The following is a 23,542-nucleotide window of genomic DNA, read 5'->3' on the forward strand; positions in this document are numbered from 1 at the left end:
TTTATATAAATGTATTCACCTATTTTAGACATATGCTGATTTGTATTATATTTTTACTTTTTAAAATTGTTTTTATTGAGCTATACATTTTTTCTTCACTGCCCTCCCTTCCTCTCCCCTCCCTTTCTACCCTCTCCCATGATCCCCGTGTTTCCAATTTACTCAGGAGATCTTGTCTTTTTCTACTTTTCATGTAGATTAGATCCTTGTATGTCTCTCTTAGGGTCCTCATTGTTGTCTAGGTTCTCTGGGATTGTGATTTGTGGGCTGCTTTTCTTTGCTCTGTGTCTACAAGCCACTTACGAGTAAGTACATATTATATTTGTCTTTCTGGGTTTGGCTTACCTCACTCAATATGTTGTTTTCTAGATCCATCCATTTACCTGCAAATTTCAAGACATCATTTTTTTTGCTGCTGATTTGTATTATTTAAAACATATTTAACAGGATTAATTTTTGCCATTTTGAAACAATTTACAGACGAATTTCTACTCCACTAATAATGTGTCAGTGGCATAGTACAAGTGAGCTGGTTAAAGTTAAAAGATATTTGTTTTCTATTCCATGCGCATGCATGTATCCTGAGTGCATATATGTTCCTCACATGTACTCAAGGTACCCATGGAGGCCAGAACAGGGCACCAGATCTCTAGAAACTGGCATTATAGACAGCTGTGAGCTGCTCATTGTGAGCGCTGCAACCAAATTCAGGTCCTCTAGAAGAGGACCGAGTGCTCTGAACCACTAAACCATCTCTGTGGCCTCCAGTTTTATATTTCCTTTCAGGGACACTGACACTTGTCTAGTTAATTTTTTTCCCCTGTAAGGTCTCTATTCACTTACTCTGCTGAGATAGCTTAAGTCTGTAAGTAAAAAAAAAACAAAACAAAAAACAAAACAAAAAACAAACAAACACACACACACACACACACACACAAACCCCAAACCAAACATAAAGGAAATCATTCAATCCAAATCGGAGGGGTGATACCCATAAGACACTTCAGCTGAGTGGGGTGCTGATGGGGTCAGGGTCTGTGTTTGAGGCAGTGGTTAATGGAGCTAATGTAGCCCTGTTTCTTCTAAGATTTGGCTTCCTTGCTTATAAAGGGTTTGGGCTGGCTAGATCATTAGCTCCTCTCCCTACTCCCCGAGACACCATGATTTTTAGGGTGAATGAGCACTGTAAAAAGCACCTACAGCAGGAGACAGCAGGTGCTTCTAGAAGGACCTCCATCCCTCCAGTGGGATGAGGGCAGGGGAGACTGAAGCTCCTTCTCTCTAAGTGTTCCAGCTATCTGGACTAGTTTTCCAACCTCAAAACCTTAAAATATGTTTTTACTGTAATACCCATCAATAGTGATGAAAAGAGAGAATTCTTTGGCGGTTTTAGATATTAATTTTTCACATTTAGAATAATTGTATGATAAGATTCTAGATACCTATCAAAATGCTACAGGATCTATGGTTTCGAAAGATACCTGTGCTGTAATTTTAAGTAAATTACAGTTTCAAGATAATATGTACATAATGACCCCTTCTAATATACTGTATCTATGCATTATATATACACGCATTACACACAGAGATGGACACAGAAGGCGTATTTGGTAATGCGTCACAGAAACTTTAAGATACATGGATTTCTCTGGAGATTCTTTTAGGTGGTTGCGGGAACTTAAACTTTTGTTTCCATTTTATGCTCTTTTTGTATAGAAATAAATTTTCATATAGAAAATTTAAAAGCTGTAAATCCCCACTAGTTATATAAAGAAAGTGACTACATTTTTTTTAAAGCTCCCAATCGAACAGCAAACTGCAGGTGAGAGCCAAGCAGAGAACCTGGAGATGCTGGGATCAGTTATACACCTTCTGTGGGGGTTGAGAAAATTGCACAGTGAGAAAGTGAAGGTTAAGCTTTGTGCGCAAGATTTGCCTCCTAAATAACGAGCTTGGGATTTTGTCTCTGAAGGCTGCCTGGGTGGAAGTCTTTTGCATGTGTTCGGAGCAGGATTTTCTCCAGGGAAGATCTCAGCTGCTGTGTGTGGTGCTCCGTGCCAAGTCTTGGCTAATGCAACAGTGTCTGCCTTCAGCTGCCTGGTTCTGCCCCTGGATGGTGAGTAAAAGACCACACATTTATGTGAAGATCATAGTCTTTGGATTTTTCTGTTTCTGTTTTAGTACCGTATTAATGACAGCAGGAAATAGAATTTTCTCTTTTCTACCAAAAATGGTAGATGCCAGGGCCCGAGGAGATGGCTTAGTGGGTAAATTGCTGGCCGTGTAAGAAGAGGGCTCGTGTTCAGAACTTCTGCCCCCCATGATGAAGCTGGCCATAGCGGTTCGTGACTATGACTCCACAGTGGGCAGAGGTGCAGAGACAAGTGGATCCCCAGTGCTGGGTAGGCACTCTGACTGAGAGGTGAGCCCTAGCTTCAATTAACCTGCCCCCCAAAATAAAGTAGAGAGAGAAGAAGACACCTGTAGCCTACTGCTGGCCTCCACACATAATTGCGTGCATACAGCTAGAAGAGTATACACATGCACACACATTGAAACACACACATATACCACATACATGCATAGAACACACACACATAGACAAAAGACTGCTAACGGCCTTCTCATTGGGCAACGCTTGAATATTGGTTTTGTACTCAGCTCCTTGATTCTTTTAGGCAAGACTTGCCAGGCACATTGTTCTCTTTTCCCTCAATGCTGAGTTAAAGCCATGATAGTGCAATGCTTTAAGAGACGGCCATCATATAAATTGCATAACGTGAAGCCCTGTCTTTATGGAGGGAGGGAGGAGTGTGCAAAGTTTGAGGCTTCATAACTCATGGTAACTGCCTGTTGAGCTTCAAGGGGAAACTCCCCACAGGAGGAAATGACTTCTTGATCACAGGGCCATGCTGCTTTTGAGAGAGCCTCAGTTAAGTTGGATAAGTGTTCTGTTTGTGTATTCCTGTGTGCTAAGCCTTTGTACTTTGGAAATCACACTGTGTCCTTCAGCATGGACAGATATGCTATGCTCTCTCTGTGTTGGTTTAGTTCATGTCTCCCTTCCTACATCTTTCCCCCTGAAATTTGAATATGGTCTTAGATTTATAAAGTGGTGGATGTGGAATTCCACCTGAATTTGGGCAATGATTCTACGGGATGTGATTCTATCATGATGGTGAATTATACTGCATCTTAGGCAGGAAGAAAGGGGAAGAAGAAAGGGGAGAGGGAGGGAGAGAAGAGTAAAGAAGGGAATGTGAAGAAAATCCTGGTTTACCATTGCAGGAGCAGTTTTCTATTACCATCAGGTATATAAGCTGAGCGCAAGGAAGGAGAGACCAACTCCACAGAAAGAAACCTAAGGTGCAAGAGCTGTTTTATCATTATCTGATCTGTGGCTACTCCTCCAATGCACCAAACAGTGTCCACCCATAGTGTGTGCAAGATTTCTCTAATGTAAAATTAAAGAAAAGAGTTAGGTAACGGTGGAAATGAAGCAATGATTACTTCATAGGCTTTAATTTTGATGTAGAGTTTCATTTATTTTTATATTCTGGCAGTGAGTGTTTTGCCTGTATGCATATATACATGTATGCACGTATGTATGTGTGCATGTATGTCCGATGCATGTTTGGTGATCGTGGAGGTTAGAAGAGGGCATCAGATCACCAAACTGTGAGACCACATGAGCCCTGCCTAGTTGATTCTATGGTCCATGCTCTCCTGTGTCCTTGACCTCTCTGACTCCCGCAATTTTTCTTCCCTCTCTTCCATGGTGCTCCCTGAGCTCTGGCCATGGGTCTATTGCTGGATGAAGTCTCTCTGTTGATGACTGGGCTAGTCACCAATCTATGAGTATAGTACAGTATCATTTGGAATCATTTCCTTGACTTTTTTTTTTCTTTTTTTTGGCGAGACATGTTTGGTTCTATTCTAGGTCTCTTTGCCATCCAGCCTCTGGTTCCTGGTCATCTAGGAAGTTTCAAGTCAGGGCTCCCTCTACATTGTTATCTAGCCTTAATCCATGGTAGTCTGATAGGACAGAGGGTGTTACTTCAATTTTCTTACATTTGTTGAGATTTGCTTTGTGTTCAAGTACGTGGTCAGTTTTAGAGAAAGTTCTGTGAGCTGCTGAAATGAAGGTATATTCTTTTGTGTTTGGGTGAAATGCTCTGTAGGTATCTGTGAGGCCATTTGGCTTATACCATCTGTTAGTTCTGGTATTTCTCTGTTTAGATTTGTCCAGATGACTTGTCCACTGGTGAGAGCGGGATATTGAAGTCTCCCACTATCACTGTGTGTGGGCCAATATGTAATTCAAACTGTGATAGTGTTTCTTTCAGAAGTGTGGGCGCCCTCGTGTTTGGGCCACAGATGCTAAGAACTTAAATGTCATTTTTGTGGATTTTTACCTGTGATGAGTATGTAGTCTCCTCCATCTCTTGTGATTAATTTTGATTTGAAGTCTCTTTTGCTAGACATTAAAATGACTACTCCAACTTGTTTCTTAAGTTCATTTGCATAGAATATTATCTCTTGAAAACCTTACGCTTAGGTAATAATATCTATCCTTGACGTTGAGGTGTATTTCTTGTATGCAGCAGAAGAATGAATCCTGCTTTTATATATATTCTGTTTTTTTTATTGAAAAATTGAGTCCATTGATATTAAGAGTCAATGACCAATGATTGTTAATCCCTGGTATTTTGTTGCTGTTGGTGGTGCTAGTGTGTCTCTGTGTGGTTCCCTTCTTTTGGTTTTGCTGATCGAGATTTTTTTTGTGTGGTTTTATGGGTGTATTTAACCTCCTTGGGTTGGAGTTTTCCTTCTAGCACATTCTGTAGGGCTGGTTTTGTAGACAGATATTGTTTAAATTTGACTTTATTATGGAATATCTTATTTTATCCATCTATGGTGATTTAAAAAAAATTGCTGGGTATAATGATCTGGGCTGGCGTCTGTGATCTCTTAGATCTTCAGAACATCTGTCCAGGCCCTTCTGACTTTTAGAGGTTTTTAGAGTATCCATTAAGAAGTCTGGTGAATGCTGATAGGGCTGCCTTTATAGGTTACTTGGTCTTTTTCCCTTGCAGCTTTTTAACATTCTTTCTTTGTTCTGTATGTTTAGTGTTTTGATTATTATATGGTGAGGGGCTTTCTTTTCTTTTCTGATCCAACCTCTTTGGTGTTCTGTATGCTTCATATACATTTATAGGCAAATAGTTCTTTAGGTTAGGAAATTTTCTTCTATGATTTTGTTGAAAAAAAATTGAAGGCCATTGAGCTAGGATTCTACTCCATTGACTCTTCCTATTATTCTTTGGTTTGGCCTTTTTTTAGTGTGCCAGATTTCCTGGATGTGTTGAGTCATGAATTTTTAAATTTAACATTTTCTTTGTATCCGTCTCTTCTATCATATCTCCAATGGCTGATATTCTTCCTTCCATCTCTTGTATTAGTGAAGCTGGTCTCCGGAGTTCCTGTTCATGTTCTTAAATTTTTCATTTCCAGAATTCCCTCAGTCTGTGTTTTCTCTTCTTTTATATTTCTTTTTTTAGGTCTTGAACAATTTTATTCATTCTTTTTAACGGTTTGTTTTTTCTTGCCTTTCTTCAAGGGATTTATTCACTTCCTCTTATTGTTTGCTTATGTTTGCCTGGATTTCTTCAAAGGATTTATTCATTTTCTCCAATTGTTTGTGCTTTCCTGGGTTTCTTCAAGGCATTTATTCCTTTCCTCTTTAAGAACCTCTATCATCTACTTATAGTTGCGTTTAATGTCTTTTTCTTGTGCTTCGGCTATGTTGGAATCCTCAGCGCCTCCTGTGGTAGGATAGTTGGTCTTCAGGCAGTTGTGGCTTGTGGTTGAGCAGGGGGTTTCTGCCTGAGATGGGGGCTGGTACACAGTGGCAGGGGTGGGAAGAGGTGGGGTGTGATGATCATGGGATCCACAGCAGGTGTGGACGCTGGAGAAAGAGGCTGCAGCTGGTGTTGCAGCGCTAGGGAAGACCCTGAACATTTGGGTCTTGGGGGACAGAGAGAGCCTCTTCAGGTTTTTTTATTTTTAAAACTTTCTCATATAGTTATCATGAGTTATTAAACTTTGGAACTCCTTGGTTATCTTAAAACATTGAACCTTACCCAGAAGTACTGAGGGAAAAAAAATCAATTAAGTGATCAGGGTCAGGTAAATTTTTGATATTATAAGTTGGAAAATGCACATTGGAAATATTAAGTTGCTATATCATAAAGTATTTTATTAAGTTTTAGAAATTGAGAATCAATTATTTGTATTTTGAAAGGAGCAATACGGTAATTAAAGGCTGTAAGTCTTATCATGGCCACTAGGTGTCACCAAACACTCATCAATTGCACAAACGCAAATTGCTTTTTAGTTTAAAAAAAATATAACAACTTTAAAAAGACTCTTATTCTTATGGTCTGTGAGCACCTACTCCAGAGTTCCTTACATTCAGGTGGAGGTGTGGGGAGTCTGGAACCTTCTGAAGCTGGCTAAAGCAAATGCTGTGTGTATAATTGCATTTTCATTTCTTCCTGTGAAGGTGTGCCCAGAATAGACATAAAATAGCTAAGGGGCCGTTGCTGGCGAAACTGTTATGGTTCACCTGGATTCTCTTGCTTTAAACGATTGCATAGAATCAGCGTCTTTGGAAATCTCTTTCTTTTAGAGATGTCAGAGGAGCAGTCCTCACGCCTGTATCCAGGCTGCCATTCTCAGAGAACCCATCTTTCTACATCGCTAGCACTGCCCTCCTGAACTGTTCCAGTATTAACCAGCCAATGGCCTTTGGAAAGTTACCCCATGCTTGTGTGCTAAGACAGTGGAGTGTTCCTGAGCCCTGGAGCGACTTTTGCAGCATAGCCTACGAAATTGTTAGACATGTAGATTCTCAGGATTCATGTTGTCTGAAACTTTATACAGAAACATTTTGATGTTCCTTCTTTGGTTTCCTACACTGTTGCCTAGCGAAGGTTCCAAAACCAGGTAGCTTGTGGTATTAAGCAAGGTTTAGACACACTGGGAGCATCACTGATGTCTGCCTATTATTAACATCATAGTGCTTTCTGTTGAAAACTGCTCCCTCCCCTACCCCCCCCCCCCCTCTCTCTCTCTCTCTCTCTGTACACATATGGTGAGCATGGATGCCTATGGCATATGTGTATGTTCTGTGTGACACTATTTCTAAGGGAGTAGGAGAGAGATGAACTAATGCCTTCTCACCCCAGATACGGAACCTCTAACAGTCCAGGTACACATACCATTCAAGTCTAGTTTGGTGAACCAAATAGTTTCAGTGGGGTTATTCACAGTAGTGTGGGTGAGGGCTTACTTGCAGAAACAGAGTCTTCAGGGAGCTCAGCTGGTCTCTGCCTCTTCCAGGAGGCCCACCTTGTCTGAAAGTGTCTCTCTGCAGTCCTACTATTAATGCATGCTCAGGGAAAAAGGAATCCAAAAAACCTTGTCAGTTTCAGGGACTTCCTAATTTTTTTTTTAGTAGTTTATTTCCTGAGTTAATGAGCTTGAAATATTTTATCTCAGAGAAAATTTCTATACAACATTCATGTTTGTGTTCATGTATGCAAACCATGTGCTTGTGTGTGTGTGCACTGAGCATACATGCATAGTATGTATGCATGCATTAGCGTGTTTAGGTACATGCATATGGCAAGCATGCATCTGTGTTTCTAAACAGACTGCACAGCTGTAGGCTCTCTTCCTGATTACACGGCTTCCTTCTCCGGCAGTTCACTGCCTCACGCTTTTCATTTGGTCTTCTGTTTGTTTATTTTTTGTTAACTTCTCAAATTTAGCAAGGTCACTTTGAGTTCTGTCCATCGGTTTGAAATATTTTCAGTTTGATTTTGCGTGATAGACGGATGTTTCCCATCCCAGATTACAGATAAATGTCTTAGGAGGCAAACTTTCCTAATTACAGTTTGCTTGTTCCAGTGCCATGGTACGAATGTGTTTCCTTTTTAGAGAATGATGAAGAATGAAAGATAGAGATGAGAAAAGTTCCTTTGCTGCTTTTGGGGTCATCTGTCTTGACTGTCCTAAATTACACTCCTAGCCAACGAATGCTTTTCCATACGATGGGTGCTGAAACATCCAGTTAGGTGAATTTCATATTTCATTTTTTGTTTAAAAACACTCTAGATCTTTGATCTTCAGGTTTTTTACATTTACTTGGATTATACCAAATGACTTTTTCACGGAAACTTTAACTTTTCCATGAGGCATGAAGAGCTAAAGCGATTAAGGGCACAGAGCTATTTAGTGGCAGAACTCGGAATAAGACCCATGGATTTTGATCCCCAGCCTTGGGTGCTTTTCATAATCCACCTTGTCAATTTGCATCCACTTAATCACCTATAATGAATTCATTATTTTATAGGTGTTGAACCTGTTTTTATTTGCCTTGGGGCTTATGAACTAGAAAGTTCTCATGTTTTGTCTCCCCACACGAGAATCCTGCTGTCAGTCATTTTGATTGCAATTATCTATTCCAAACGCGCGCCCAGAGACGGTCCTAGGCGTCAGGTGCTTTGGAATGTAATGGCAACAAGAATAACATTTGGTGTGATGACATAAGTACAAATTCTGCTGTCTGTACCCACCTCATGTGGTCCTTGCCGTCAGCGCTGTGAGAGGCAGGCAATCATAGCTTCAATCCTGAAGGTCTTGGTCATGTTTGCTGGGTACCTGTGAGGACAGGCTAGCCGCAGACATAGCAAGCCAGAGAGGTTTTTCAGACAGTTCCTATGAAAACACCTCACCAGAAGACATTTGTTCTTCCAATTAAAGGTTTTTGTCACTTTATGTTCTTTTTGTTCTAGAACCAGAGTTCCATTCTCTGGTCGGCCTGCAGCTAGCCCACCGCATGGACCCGACTGGTCCCAGAGTCACCGACCGACTTGATGCCTTCCTTTGCTGAATGCTGGGATCATGCCTGCCTTGTTATTGCTTTTACATCTCTTCCTTGTACCAGAGAGAAAGGGGGCAAAGCATTCACTTTTCTACCTTATGAAATATTACTGGTCATTATAATACAGAGAGAGTTCTGTTAAGAAAGGAGTTCCATAAAGAGAGAGAGAAGTCTAGCCACAAACTTGGAGGAGGTAATAATAACTTTTAGAGGACCCTAGAATTCCAGACCAACAGGAAAAAGATGAAGTTTCAAAGTTGAAAAATAGTCACATGACAAGAACAGGAACTTCACAGGAGAGACTTGAATTATAATTAGATGTAAACATTTCTCAACCTAAAGAGTAATGATACAAATGTGAACTAATGCTGCCGTGTGACACTGTGCTCCTCATCATAAGGAAAAGGTGGGGTCTGACAATCTCAAGTGCCACCAGCCGTGTGCAATAGTGAGAACACAAATATAGACAGGAGGAATACAGAAACTGCTTTGGGAGATAAGATGGGAGTTTCTTTTCAAGTTGACCTTGTACCCACAAGCTTCTTTCTTTAGAGACACCTTAGAGAAAACTTTGTTCATAACTGCATTGGTTGACCATGCATCTCTTTTTTGTTTTTTTGAGAAATGAATCGATAATTTTATTTTCCTAGGTCAAAGAATGCATCATTCCAGAAATGACATGAGATTTTGAGTTCTTTCCACAGGTTGAGCTAAACTCGTGCTGACTTTTTCCAGTGTCCTTGGCTTCCCTGTGTGACCTGAGGCCTGCAGAAGACAGCTGTGAAGTCAGCAGCCACACCTACATGCGCTGCGATTTGACCGTCGCCATAGGGACAAAGAGACTGCCTGGCTCCTGGCCTTACCTCTACTGCTGCGAAGAGAGTCCCCAGTGTCTCTCAGCACCAGAGCACCGGGCAGAGCCAGCCTCCCCACCCTTCTCAGGCCTCTTCCTCAGGTAGCTCCATCTTTTACGTCCTCTTTGACTTTCCCACCACTTTTGGCCACTGGGATCCACAGAGCCGGCAGAAAGCACAGGCAGGGTGGATTTGGCCTACGGGCCTCCAACTCTTTCAGAGGGGCCATTCCATCATGGATTCTAGCCAACCTTCATATCAAAGCATCTCTGTCTTTTTCAAGTGCTCAGGAGAACATCTGAAAAATATACCCAGTAAACAGCTCACTTTGTTCTTGCTTAGATTTTAATATTTATCTTCCGATCCAGCGCGACATCTGGTGCATGCCAATGGGGAGAAAGATTAGACGTTATGAAAAACAGAAGGCTTTCCCCCTCTCCTTTTTTCTTTTCTTTCCAAACAGATTCACAAGTATGAAAAAAAATCTTAGAGAAATCTGGCAGATTGCACAATGTTTATTCAAAAGAAGAGGAGTTATGCCCCAGAATTACTCTAGATCTGGGGTTTAGAGGCCACAAACTCCAAAGGACTTGGAGATTTAAAAATATATGTAAAAAGTAATAATATGACTTTCTAGATTTGACCACTTTCTAACCCAATTTTTTAAAAAAGTGAACATGCTGGTAAGTTTGCACAGCCTTAATTTCTGTCAGTAGTTCAGTTCCATCGCAGGCTGATATCTTATCACCAAATATTGCCTCGTGTCTTTATTGCTCATTTGGATAGAATGGTTAAAACTGACTTTTTAATGGAGACTGATTTCCTCATTAAGATATAAAACCAAACACGACCAGTTGCCTTCAGTTGCAGAAATAACTAGTCCTTTCCACGGCTGTCTGACTTTGTGAGGTTCTGAGCAGTCTGTCTTGGTGGGAACTTTCCACCAGAGATTTGTGGTCACTCAGAGGAAAAGAAGATCTCCCTTGACTGCAGCCCCCTTGAAGGACATGATGTGCTTCCGAAAGGGAGTATGGGAAGTGAGGGCGTGAAGTCTGTGGTCAGGTGAAGCAGGGTCTCAGAACTCACTACCAGGGTCTCAGAACCCACTACCATGTCCACAGATTCTGTGCCACTGATTCAGGGGACTTTGCTTGCATATCCTAAATAGTGCTCTTGGATTCTTCCATGGTCTCCTCTTTAATGTCAGAGGTGGCTGAAGAAACTGTGTCTCAGACCCCCATTGCAACATGTACCGTTTACCTATAAGTATAGTTTCAATATGCTGAGAATCTTGCCCAGTACTCTGGCTATTGCAGCATTCCAATAATAATAAATGTGTGTGATTTATTGAACTAGAATTCAGAGCTCTTTGACTTAAACACAACCTACACTTCATGCTGAAGAGGACAGGGGAAACACACATGACTCTTGGTGGCTAGTAGGAAAACAGGTGTGATCTGCAGAAGATAGTTTGTTAAATTATTGATCAAAACCATAGAATTTCACGTACTCAGCATCCCAGAAATTTATTTTAGTAATTTATTTTAGAAGAGCAGAGAGCAGCGTATGGTTGATAAAGTGATGCTTTTTAAAGTTAATAGCTGAAATGAGTTTAATAATCCATCCAAAGGCCATGGCACTAAGAGACTCCAAAGTCATGCTGTAGAGTGTTTAGTAGGAAATGCTTACAATGTCCTTGAAAATAAAAATCACAGACCCCCCAAAGCAGTGCCTTTTGTGACTCCTTCTTCTGTGTGTATGTACACAAATAGACGCTTGGAAAAACCTCCCAAGTGTCTGCCCCTCGGTGGCTAGACTGTTGCTAGCGTTCATTCTCATTTAGTTTATATGTCTTTCTCTGTGCAACATATGCTGAGTTAACAACTAGAAGACACAATAAACTCTGCAAGGGACATTAAGGAAATCATGCAGCGTATAGCTGGTCCACTTCTTAAAAAGGTTCTGGTTGAGAACCTAGAGTACTACTTTCCAGGGTTTCTTCACAGAACCCTCTTCCATTAGATGCTGTATCTCCTTGATGGAACTAATATTGGGCCTTATGTCATTTGGCAAAGGAAGATGTATCTGTGACAAAGCTGTGCCCTGTGCATCCATCCATCTACCTATCTACTCCCCTACTCAACCACCACCTGCCATTCATCTTTTAGTGAGTACTGCTGTGGTCTAGGTGTAGGTGCCGTGTCAGGTCAGAAACTCAATGATTCAAATGTCAACAACCTTAAGTGGTAGAAAGACAGCAGACACAGTGGTCATGTGTGATGAGTGTTATAAACATATAAAAAGCTCAGACTCTTTAGACATCCTGCTTAGAGGAGCATTTCTAAGAAGAGAAGGTGCCACTGTAGATACTCAGGTACTGGAGGCAGCAAAGACAAAGTTACCATAGAGTTTTATGACCTGGTCAGAGGCCAGCTAAGCAGAAGCAGTGTGAGAAGAAAGTACCGTGACTCTAGGGAGCAAAGGAAAGTTCTCTAGGGGTATGAGAAGGCCTCCATTAAGTGAAGATGAAATCCCTGTCCAGGGTCTACAGTGAACCCCTGGCAGTATTGGGAGTGGTGGAGCCTGAGGTTCTTGGCTCATAGTGCACTTGGTCCAGTGTCGTCTGTCAGCATCTGTGATGAAAGCCATGGTAGAGATGCCTGTGGGAAGAGCAGCCAGAATGCAAAGCAAGTTCTGCTTAAGTGGGGAGAGAGAATTCCCAAAGAGGCTTTTACTACTTATGCCAAAGAATGCAGGACCTTATTACCTGTTCTCTTTCAAATCTGATGACATCAACGGAAAGAGCAATAGATGGAGAGTCTACAATTGTAGGTTCTAAAACTATTATTACCATTGCTTGGATGAAACATTTTCACCACATTCTCTTGACTATTTATGAATATGCTTCTATATCTATAGTCATCTTAGTATTTATATATTTGTTGATATCTCAGATTATTTATATATTTCAATTTTTTAAATTTTTTTATTGAAAAAAATTTCCACCTCCTCCCAGCCTCCCATTTCCCTTCCCCTCCATTTTTAAACAATCTGATCTACTCTACCCATTCATAAAAATTCATGTGAAAGAAAGCATGGAATAATAGTGTTTGCCAAACTTTGAAGTTTTTTGAGTGGAAATCTACTTTTGTTTTTGTTTCTTTGATACAGGGGCTCACTTTATAACACTGGGTGACCGTTCTTACGATCTGCCTGCCTGGAAGGTCTATTTCAGATATAGTGGCTTTGCTGCCACTTTTAGCAATGACTTTTAAATGAAAACATTTCTAGTGAAGTAATCAGAAACAAGTTAAACAAACAAAACAAAACAAAACAAAGCACTAAGTTACCAGAAAGGGGGCTAACCCTCCAGAACAGATGAACCTAAAGAGAGAAGATAGTAGGTTGGTAACAGGCGAGCTAAAGGAGGCCAGAGTGGCTTACATCACTTACTCAAAGTTTTGTCATAGAGCCCAATGAAGAGAGGGATGATGGGTAACCATTTTCCCAATTAACAATGGGAAATGGAGGATTATGGGAATTCAGACGACCCAGCTTGACATTATCCCTGACCACACTGTAGGAGGGGTTATTAACTAGATGACTTATGAGCCCTCAGAAATAAAAGTAGCCATCTGGGAGCCAGCTCACAACTTCATTTCTTTCAGACAGGGCTATAAGTGATTTATGATATAAACATGGCTGGAGTCCTTCACAAAACAGTCTAAGAATCTCCTCCAACCCAACAGCAGAAAAATAAATAGAAGGAAAGAAGGAGAAAACAAGTTGTACTTGCTCAGCCTCATGGAGGCTTGATAAGCCTCACGGTGCTTTGAAGGCAGCTATTTCTAAAACCCATTTTGTTTTTCTATGTTTAATTTCCACATTTTCAAATATTACATAACATTTTAGTTTTCTCTATTCTATTTTTTAATGATTTAAAATTTGTTCTTCAGAAATTTCATAAGCATGTACAATATATTTTGGTCATATCCACCCAAACTCTCTCCAGTTCCCCATGGGACTCTAACACGTGTCCATTCCAAGCTTTTTTTTTTAATATGAGATGAAATGAAAGTTTATTCCAATAATAGTAATTGTTGAAGAAACAATCTTACCCACGTTCTGCCAAAAATACTCCTTAAAGTGCCATAAAAACCCCTCATAATTACAAGGGTCACCCTCCCAAAACTGAAAAGAATATATTTGTTCTTTGGAATATGAAAGTGGGCAAACCAGTGTGATGTCCCATTAAACTTGATGGACTAAAAAGGAAATAAGATTTTCATCTCTGAAGAGCCAAACATTTCCCATGCAGAAGTCTTAGTTTCTCCAGCCTGGCGTGGAGCCAAATCACATTCTTTTCCTTTTTAAAATAAATAAACCACTAAGCCCAATTGGTGCTAACCATCCATGTATAGGTGTGGGGTCATTCATGGAAACATAGGCAACACGCCGGCAGCCACACTTTCCTCACTGAGTAACTTCCAATAGCTGCTCAGCTAGGGGTGGGGCTCTAAGAGCCCTCCCCTATCCCTGCTGGAATTTTGATGGGTTTTATCTTGTGCAGATGGCCGCATTCCCATGAGTTCTTATGTCTCATCTCTGGTTCTTACTGTCTTTCTACCCCGTGTTTTGGGATCTTCCCTGGACTTTGGATGGAGGGAGGTTGTTATAAAGGACTCACTTATAGCTGAGTACCTAGACTCATTTATCCTCAGCACTTTGACTAGTTATGAATCTCTAAACTAACTACTCACTACCCTCTGTGACCAATGCCGAGAGCAACACAAATCAGTGCAAAAATAAATGGGTAGAAGGCCATTTGACCACTTGACCATTTTTTTTTTTTTAAAATAGCCCTGTGTTCCGCACTAAGACCCATGACCTCCCACTGTGGTCTTTTTACCAGGTCTATATATATATTTTTTTAAGATCTGATGCTACATTTCAGGAACAAATGTGTTTTATTTACCCATTGATTCCATCTGCATTCTGGAGGGTGGTTTTACTAGTTAGACGATGGCATAGGATTTACAATGCATTTGAAACATGGGCTCAAACAAGTGAGGTGAAATATTTAGAGTTGAATGTGGATTACAACATCTCAACCATAATATGCCTAACATCACTGCTACCCAAACTAGAGCAAGCGTTACATTTATTTGGCACTTACTATATACTAGGTTCTGTTCCAGTCATCCCGTATGCTTCCTTGTACTCAGTTTTCCACCACTTTTACAAAGATAGGTGCTAGATTCTTAGTAAGTATTTTATAAAAGGGAAAATAAAGTTTGGTGAGGGCTCTCTTTATTGTCATATGGAAGATAAGGATCCCCTCTGGCAATCTATCATAATTCACCTGCTTTCATACCTTTGTATGTGAAGGCTGCCCCAAGCCTCCACTGACTGTATACGGCACAGTGAAATCTCAAGTCATTGGAGTGCAGAGACCTGGAGATCCTTACATCTTCAAGTCAACATCAGGCATGCAAAAGAATAGTGTTAGGTGCCATGGGCAGTGGGTTTCTGATTAAAGGAGAACAGAACCCCAGTGGTTAGCCTAAAGTCTATGTTAACTCTGGGTGGTGTGATGTTAAAATACCATTGACACTCCGTAGGCCTAGGACACAGTCGTTAGGGAAGCTGTGTCTTTGCTAGATAAATACAGTCATCATTTCTAGCAAATTGTCTGAGAAACCATTTTGACGTTGATTTCAAGAAAGAAGCTAGAGTTTGACATGATTTATAGTCTCCCCGCCAGGGACCTTTGTCCTTCCTGCTGCTCCTTCTGATCCTCCTGTGGGATCTGCCATCTTCCCGGCTGATGTTCAGTCAGCGCCTGCAAACCTGAGGGCCCAGCATAGGAAGCATAACACCCCAGTTCTGATCTTGACACTGAATAAATTTGTGGTTTGACTTTATGCAAATCCCTCCGATCTCTTTGGGTTACCTACTTCATACCTTGGCTTAATTTACAGACTGAAACCAGACCTTGCATATAAAATTGCAGCAAGTATGAGACATCATGCATTATTATTACTAATAATCTTTGAGTTAGTTGCAACAATGCCTAAAGCCAGGATTATTCTTGAATAAATATCACACCTGTTGGGAATGCTGTTCTCTAATATCCACAGTTCCTCTAGACTGCATATTTTTAGACTCTCTCTAACTCTGTGCTGCGGATTTCCAATGGAAATCCAGTCTGCCTTCTCTTTTTAAAGAAAAAAGGACTGAGTAAAGTGAGTGTCTGGGATATAACTGGTACATATATCGAATCTCCTTAGTCTGGGCTGTTAAGTAAGTTTAATTAATTTACTAAGTTAATGTTCGACTGCTAGCAACAGAGCCCCATTGCCATCAGCTGGGGAGAGGGAATTGAAAACCTAAATGAGCTCATTTTTTTCACAGTTTGGAATTAGGGACCAGTTAGCCAGTTGTGAGGTTTTCCAATTTCTCCATCTGCCCTGGAGGGATTCAGGCAATTCTCTCCCCCAACACTAAGTGTGAGTAAGATCAGGAAGAGGTATAGGATAAGGGGGAAAAAAAAGCCCCAAACAAAATAAAGAAACTCAGCTCAGGTTTTGCTTCCATTTTTTGACCTCAAAGAGCTCTCTGGGAGCTGCTTGCTAGGTGGGGTCTGGGAAGCAGATGCTCATGCGCCTAATTTGGGAAGGAAGAAAGGCCTCAGCGAAGGATATTTAACTGTGTGCATTCTCTCTGCTGGGTGAGCAGATAAAGGAAAAACAAATAAACAATAAAAGAATGGAAACAAAATTACAGAAATTTGCAAAATTTGACAAATGGTGGCCTCTAGTTGCCACAAGCTAATGGCTTGCAATGATTAATAAGAGTAAAAATAATTGCATTTCATTAAGATTGATGACACCCCATTTAACCTCCCCTCTTGTTTCAGCCCTAAAGTGGAAAGAGATGAAGTTCTCATCTATAATAGCTCCTGTAACATTACCATGGAAACTGAGGCAGAGATGGAGTGCGAGACGCCTAATCAGCCAATTATCGCCAAGATTACTGAAATACAGAAAAGCCGGGGCCAGAACACTCAGGTATAATCAAATCTTTTTTACAGACTGATTCAAACAGCTTAAATTAAATTTGTAATATTGTGTACATTAAAAAAACAATTTAGTCCAAATGGCAGCGATATATAATATTAAATGCTCTCAGACTTTGAGGGGCTGATCCAATGCTTACCATCTGAATTTATCGTTAACTATGGTTAATCATATATTTCCTCCAAAATAAATGAGCCCTGCCTGGCTTCTGAGAGGCAGAATTCTGAACAGATAACCTCTACAGCGTTTTGTCCTGATTTCTGCATGCATGTTAGAAAGGAGGTTCCTATGCTTTATTTCTTGATAAAACAAACAGCCTACAATTTAACCAGGCCCTTCTGGGAGGCTTCCAAATCACTCAACCATCTTCAGCTAGCAGGACAACAGTGTCGCCTGTCTATCTGGTTCTGTTCTGTGGGGAAGGAATGTGAATGTCAGCCTCTGAGGAGATCCCTGGGAAGTTAGAAACAAGAAGGGCCAGAGGCCATTTGATCTGCCTCTCAGTCTCAATGCATCCCCTTTAAACCACCCGAACCACTCTCTCCAAGTGGCTCTCCTGATTCTGTGCTCTGTAAGTCCCCAGTGAGAGATTCCACAGCCTCCCAAGGGAGTTTTTGAGAACTGAAATCAGAGGCTAAGAGTTCTTTGGAGATGTATCAGATAATCTCTTACAGCTCCCCAGGCTTCTCTCTGTACGCAGACCAAAAATAATATTTATTGAGCACCTACTCCCTTAGGTGCCTTTCCTCTTATGAAAGCAATCCTTAGGTCATCTTGTCTTTGTCTCTTTTATTTGTTACAAACATTTATTAAGAGCCTCTTATATGTCACACAGTATTCTAGGTCCTTTTGTGTATGCCGTTTGAGTCAACCCATCCCAATCCAAATCTGTTCCTCTTTGGCTTGTGATAAGTATTTCTGTGTAAGTTTCGTATTTCTGCAGAAAATGTGTGTTGTTTTGAAGAGTCTGTCTTCTGTCCTTCCTAAACTGGGTCCTGCCTATCTCCAACGCCAGGGGTCTCTGTGTTTATTTCCTCCCACTTCCACTCTTCCCATTCCCGCAAAGCCTCCTTTCAGGAGATTTCCCAGTGTGTCCACTTTTTACTTCACTGGTCTCCCCGCAAATGCCTCTTCTTTCAGTCTACAGCTCACACCGACTTCTCCTTTCCAAATCCACTGTCCTATAATTGCAGGTCCCATTTTACTCTTTGCTTCCTACGCAGCTATCAGGTGCGACTGTAGGGGACACTGAGCATTGTTAAGCCTCTCTCAATCTCACCTTTTAAATTATTTTTTTTTCTGACAGTTTCCTATGTGTATATACGCCTTTAAGCTATTTTCATGCCTTTTGACCTCTCTCATGTCCCCTCCCCTCTTGATGGAAACTTTCCTCTTTCCAACAAGTCCCCCTCCATTTTCATGCCCCCTCTCAGCATGTGACTATTGAGTTTAATCTGCATTTTGTGCAGGAGCTTGCACAGGCTGTTGTTTACCCCACTGAAGAAAATGATACCCTCTGCCCCAAACCATTAACTCTCAGTAGTCCTTTTACAGAGGAGAAGGGCCTCATGAGATGTCTCTCACCTGTCTTGAAATGTTGAGGGGCTCAATCTTGTTCAGGTAACCATAACTTCAGTGAGTTCATGAGTGCAACAGCCATGCCATGTACAGAGATATCATTTTGTGACACCTCCCTTTCCTCTGCCTCTTACACACACACACACACACACACACACACACACACACACACACGCACACACACGCACACACACACACACCTTCTGCAAAGGTCTATGAGCCTTGATATAGAGGTCTTGTTTAGTGATAAACACTACACCGTTTATTCTCAGGACCAGTTTTAAGTCTCTGCTTTTACCACCTTGGTGTCACTTTCAGTCTGAATGGGTAACAGTTTAGCATTCTTGGGTTGTCAAGCTAAGCAAATTCTGGGCAAAGGATCCAAGAGGAAGGTTATCATATTGGTTAAGTATCTGAGCTTTGTAGTTCTACTACAAGATTTGAATATACTACTCACCTCATGGAAATTGTTTGACCTACCTGTGCATCAGTTTTCTTATCTGTATAGTGGGGATAATAATAGTAGCCTCCTGATCAGGCTGTTGTGAGCTTAACTGCATGTAAGACACTGGAAACTGCTTTAAGCACACAGCTAATGCCCAGTGTTAGTAGTGACAATACAAGAAAATGGTATCGAATGATTTATCACAGTATTTGCTGCTTTGACCAGATAATTTTCTTCTTAGATTTCATTAATTTATTTTAACATTTTAGAGGCTAATTTTGAGATGTAAGGGATCTTCAGATGTTTCATTTATTTTAAAATTCTTGAGCAATGGATACGAATTGAGTTCTGATGTAGGATTCCCCTCTGTATGCTGTGATTATTGATTAGCATTAATGAATAAAGAAACTGCTTTGGACCTACAGCAGGGCAGAACTTAGCTAGGTGGGAAAACTAAACTGAATGCTGGGAAGAGGAAGGGTGGAGTCAGGGAGAAACCATGTAGCCCTGCTGGAGACAGACACCAGAACTTTAGTCAGTAAGCCACAGTCTCATGGCTATACACAGGTTAATGGAGATTGATTAAATTAATATGTAAGAGTTAGTAAATAAGAAGCAAGAGCTAATGGGGCAAGCAGTGTTTTATTATTTCAGGGCTGAGCAGTCGGGAAACAAACAAGTGGCTATCTTCCAACAAATTGGCACCCAAGCGGCCAACTAAAATCCACTTAAAACCTGAAAGAGCTTGGGAAGAAATCCTAGACACAAAAGAACAAAGAAGAAGCAAGCAGAGACGTGGCTCCTTAAGAGAGGTTATCCTGATTTAGTGATAGCCATGCTATTTTGTAACATCAGCTTTCTGGGCCATGCTGCCAGAACAAACTCTGAAAAGTTCTGACTATGGGACATTTACATGGGTTTTGTGAACAGAGTCCAACAACCTGCTTAATTGTGTGACATAGACCTGCTGTATACTTGGAAATGGGGCAATATGCATGACTTGTAGAGGCAGTAAATGGAATTCCACCATGTTGGACTGGGCAGAGCAAGCAGACAGCACTGCATTTGCTCTAGCAATGATACAGCTTAGGTTTTTAAGAAGCACTTAGCATTTTAAGAAGCATTCCTGGACAGTAAAGAATTACAGATACAAAATAGAACAGGTCCAGATAGGAAAGACTTCTAAATGGGTCACACTGTTGAATAAATGTACATAGGCTTGGGAGAGAGAAGCAAAATAATATAGAGAGTTATAAAAAGAAGTAAATGATTTTTTTTAAAAAAGCCATGTAAAATGGAATATACACAGAGAGTCTGGATTATGTATATTATTGTGTTTTCTTTGAATTTTTTTGGCTGTGAATAGCTAAGTAACCAACACATATACTTTAAAAGTATTTTGTCTTCAAAATTTGGGTCTAAGGATATGTTGCTTTGGAAAAGAGGTTCTTCTTTTGTTTCTACAGAGGATGAGAACCTGTGGGTTGTTTCCAGACTAATGTGGTTTGATGGACCAAAACACCCTGTAAGGTCATCATGAATACTCCCAAAACCTACTTCACCCAACAAAAAGCAGGGAGCAGTTTGGAGAGAACTACACCTAAATTCCCTAAATTATTGTTTATAAATGTTTGTTTACATTTAAACGGGGATATGCTATAGAGATTTGCTTTGGTATAGATCTTGGTTTGTGGATAGAAATTTTAGGACTATTTTGTTACATATGTATTTCTGCTTTTGCTTAAGGTATTGTGATTGTGCAGCTCACTTAAAAATGTAATGTATAATTAAGAAATATAGGTTAATAGATAATCATCTATAACAGTCAAGCTTGTAGTGTCATGTTAGTTAGGTTTTGTAGATATAGAGATATATTTCAGTTAGGTATTCTTCAAATCTTTCAGAGACCTTCAGAATATGGCATTTAAAATGTTTTAAGAACTTAGGACTTTTCATGACAATGAGACACATCTGCTCCTGGCAGTTACTTCAAGAGGAAGATGGGCATTGAAGAGGCTCCTTATGGTGTTGGTTAGCCATTTAGGCAAGAAACTGCTATTGCCTGAACTGCTTGATAAACTGGACATGAAGGACCAGCAGAGAAATGACTGTTGAACTTGCCCAAAGGTGAAAAAGGGACTTTGGAGTTCCTGCTTCATGAAAGAGTATGCCAGACACATTCAGGACACAGAAGAAAGTGACTGACAAACTGCCACTATAGGCAGAACTGTCTTTGAAATTTTCTGCTTTTTGGAAAGTCTTTTGTATACTATGGGTCTATAGGCTGAAGACGGATGATAGAGAAGAACTTGGGGTGACTTTCCAGGCAAGGAGATGTTTCTGTCAATTCTAGAGTTTTGGAAGTTGCTTACAATGCACTTCCTGTTTACTTACATAATATTATATCCTTCTGGAGTCTTTGATGGAGTTGAAGAATAGATGGTAATAATATAGTTTTCATTAGTTATAATAAAAAATAAAATAGGGATATAAATATTGTAACTGTAATTCTTGCTTGACACCTGTTTTGTTATATGTAATTTTACTATGTTAAAGTTAAAACCTTCTTTTTTATTTAAACAGAAAAGGAGAGGTGATGTGGGATTCCTCTTTGTATGCTATGATTACCATAAATGAATAAAGAGACTACATTGGACCTATAGCAGGGCAGAACTTAGCTAGGTGGGGAAAACTAAACTTAATGCTGGGAGAAGGAAGAGCAGTGTCAGGGAGAAGCCATGTAGCCTCGCCACAGAGAGATGCCAGAACTTTAGCCAGTAAGTCACAGAGTCATGTCAATACACAGATTAACGGAGATGGGTTAAATTAATATGTAAGAGATAAGTCAATAAGAAGCTAGAACTAATGGGCCAAGCAGTGTTTTATTATTTGGGGGCTGAGCAGTCAGGAAACAAACAAGTGGCCCTCCTCCAACAGAGTTCCAAATGTGTTCAAGTTCTGCATTCCTCTTAAAAAGATAAGAACCCAATGTGAAAGGATGTCTTCATTGTTAAGGAATAGCTGGGAAGTGAGGTAAGGGAAAGGTTAAGGCTCACAAGAGGATGCCTAGAGTTGACTCATCCTAGTTCAGTGGAGCTTTGGGCATTACCCAGACTAGTATTTCAGAGATGAATCAGCTAAGATTCATAAGGACAAATCTTGGTAAAGATCAGATTGCTTGGTATTTGACATCTATCCAGCTATCAGTCACTGTGGAGAAACTAAGTCCTTTGCTTTTTGGGAACTGGGCTGGGGGAGAATGAGGGCATATCTCATAAACCTACTGTGCTAGTGAAATATATAGGAAATTCCATTCCTGAGGCATGAAGGAGATATATGCCACAGTTATGGCTACCACGTGTGGTTGTGGTGATTATAATGTCATAGTTTAAATAGTCTAATAGGAGCAGAGTCCTTGCAAGTAGCTGGGAGGCATGGGACAGTGGAAGAGAGTTATGGTAGGATCATCAGAATCTGAAACCCATGTTAGCCTTAGCAGGTTTCCAATTAACCAAAAATATGTGTGGGACACATTTTTTACCTATTGATTGTATTTATATATAATGAGTTGGGTGTTATCAATGTGGCTTAAGTGGGCACGCAGTTGCCCAGGACCTTAGAAAATATAGCTCTAGGTAATGGGAAAACAATTAATCTTACATTGTATTCTCTGATGGAGTGGTTTGGCTTATTTTAGGAAGTGGATATCATGATGCCCACAATAAACTAAGTGGGACATAGAGTTGATTTATATCCCAGGCCATTATGATCTGTGTTTTCTCTACTAGGGTCTTAGGGTCTTTGTTAAGACACAAACCAACTTTGTCTGAGCTTAGATTTGGAGAACTACAGTACTGGCAGACACTTAACTGAGACAGGTAGAATATTTGGCAACAGAAAGGTCCCACAGACAGATAAATTTGTGAATATTGGTTTTTTCTCTCTTGCTGTTTTCATGGAAGTATGAATGTATTTATACATTTATGAATATGTACCTTCATCAAGGTTATTTAGGAGAATTCTATGCATGATTTATAATGGGACTTTTATGAAGACCTATGGTATTAGCATAACTTGCCTTTGGAACATTTTAATTCTATGGTTTTTCAAAGGACTGACACCTCCCCTTATGCCCACATCTTGAAAATAGTTGTCTGTGTCGCTATGACTGGATATATGTGTGTGTGTGTGTGTGTGTATGTGTGTGTGTGTTTATATGTATATAACCCAAGTGTTAAGCTTTGTGGTTGTCAAGATGAGGTCTTAACAGGGGAACATAAACCAAAGAGGGATGGTTTTTCTGGGGACGGCAGATGGCTTTGGTCTATTGTTTATAGCTGGGCTGATGTTCAGCTTGAGCAAGCCCGAGGCTACTGTAGAACTCTATGACAAGTGCAGAGAAGGGAAGGATATGGGAAGCAGCTTTCTCTTCATTTCTGCCTCCAGGAAATCCTGCCAAGTTCTTCCCACTCACTCACTTGTTTGTCCCAACAGTCTTAGTGTGGTTACTTGAAAAGGTTTCTCTAAGAGGAAGTTGTTTCTAATATTTCATAGAAGTAGAAAAATAATCAGAAGCAATGCTTTTCAACTTCTCTGGGAAACACCTTTGAATCTAGAAATTTGTATTTATTAAAAT

At 40.4% G+C, this 23,542-nt stretch overlaps 1 protein-coding gene across 1 annotated transcript in view; it reads left to right on the top strand.

Moving 5' to 3' along the window:
- Pkhd1 (PKHD1 ciliary IPT domain containing fibrocystin/polyductin) overlaps positions 1-23,542 on the top strand; it is a 419,145-nt gene that overhangs the window by 65,784 nt on the left and 329,819 nt on the right. The window contains exons 32-34 of the mRNA XM_075978902.1: positions 1,973-2,116; positions 9,686-9,905; positions 16,724-16,874. Of these exons, the coding sequence (XP_075835017.1) occupies positions 1,973-2,116; positions 9,686-9,905; positions 16,724-16,874 (515 nt within the window). The remainder of the gene's footprint in view (positions 1-1,972; positions 2,117-9,685; positions 9,906-16,723; positions 16,875-23,542) is intronic.

Source organism: Microtus pennsylvanicus, chromosome 7, assembly GCF_037038515.1.
Source record: "Microtus pennsylvanicus isolate mMicPen1 chromosome 7, mMicPen1.hap1, whole genome shotgun sequence".
Taxonomy (NCBI): domain Eukaryota; kingdom Metazoa; phylum Chordata; class Mammalia; order Rodentia; family Cricetidae; genus Microtus; species Microtus pennsylvanicus.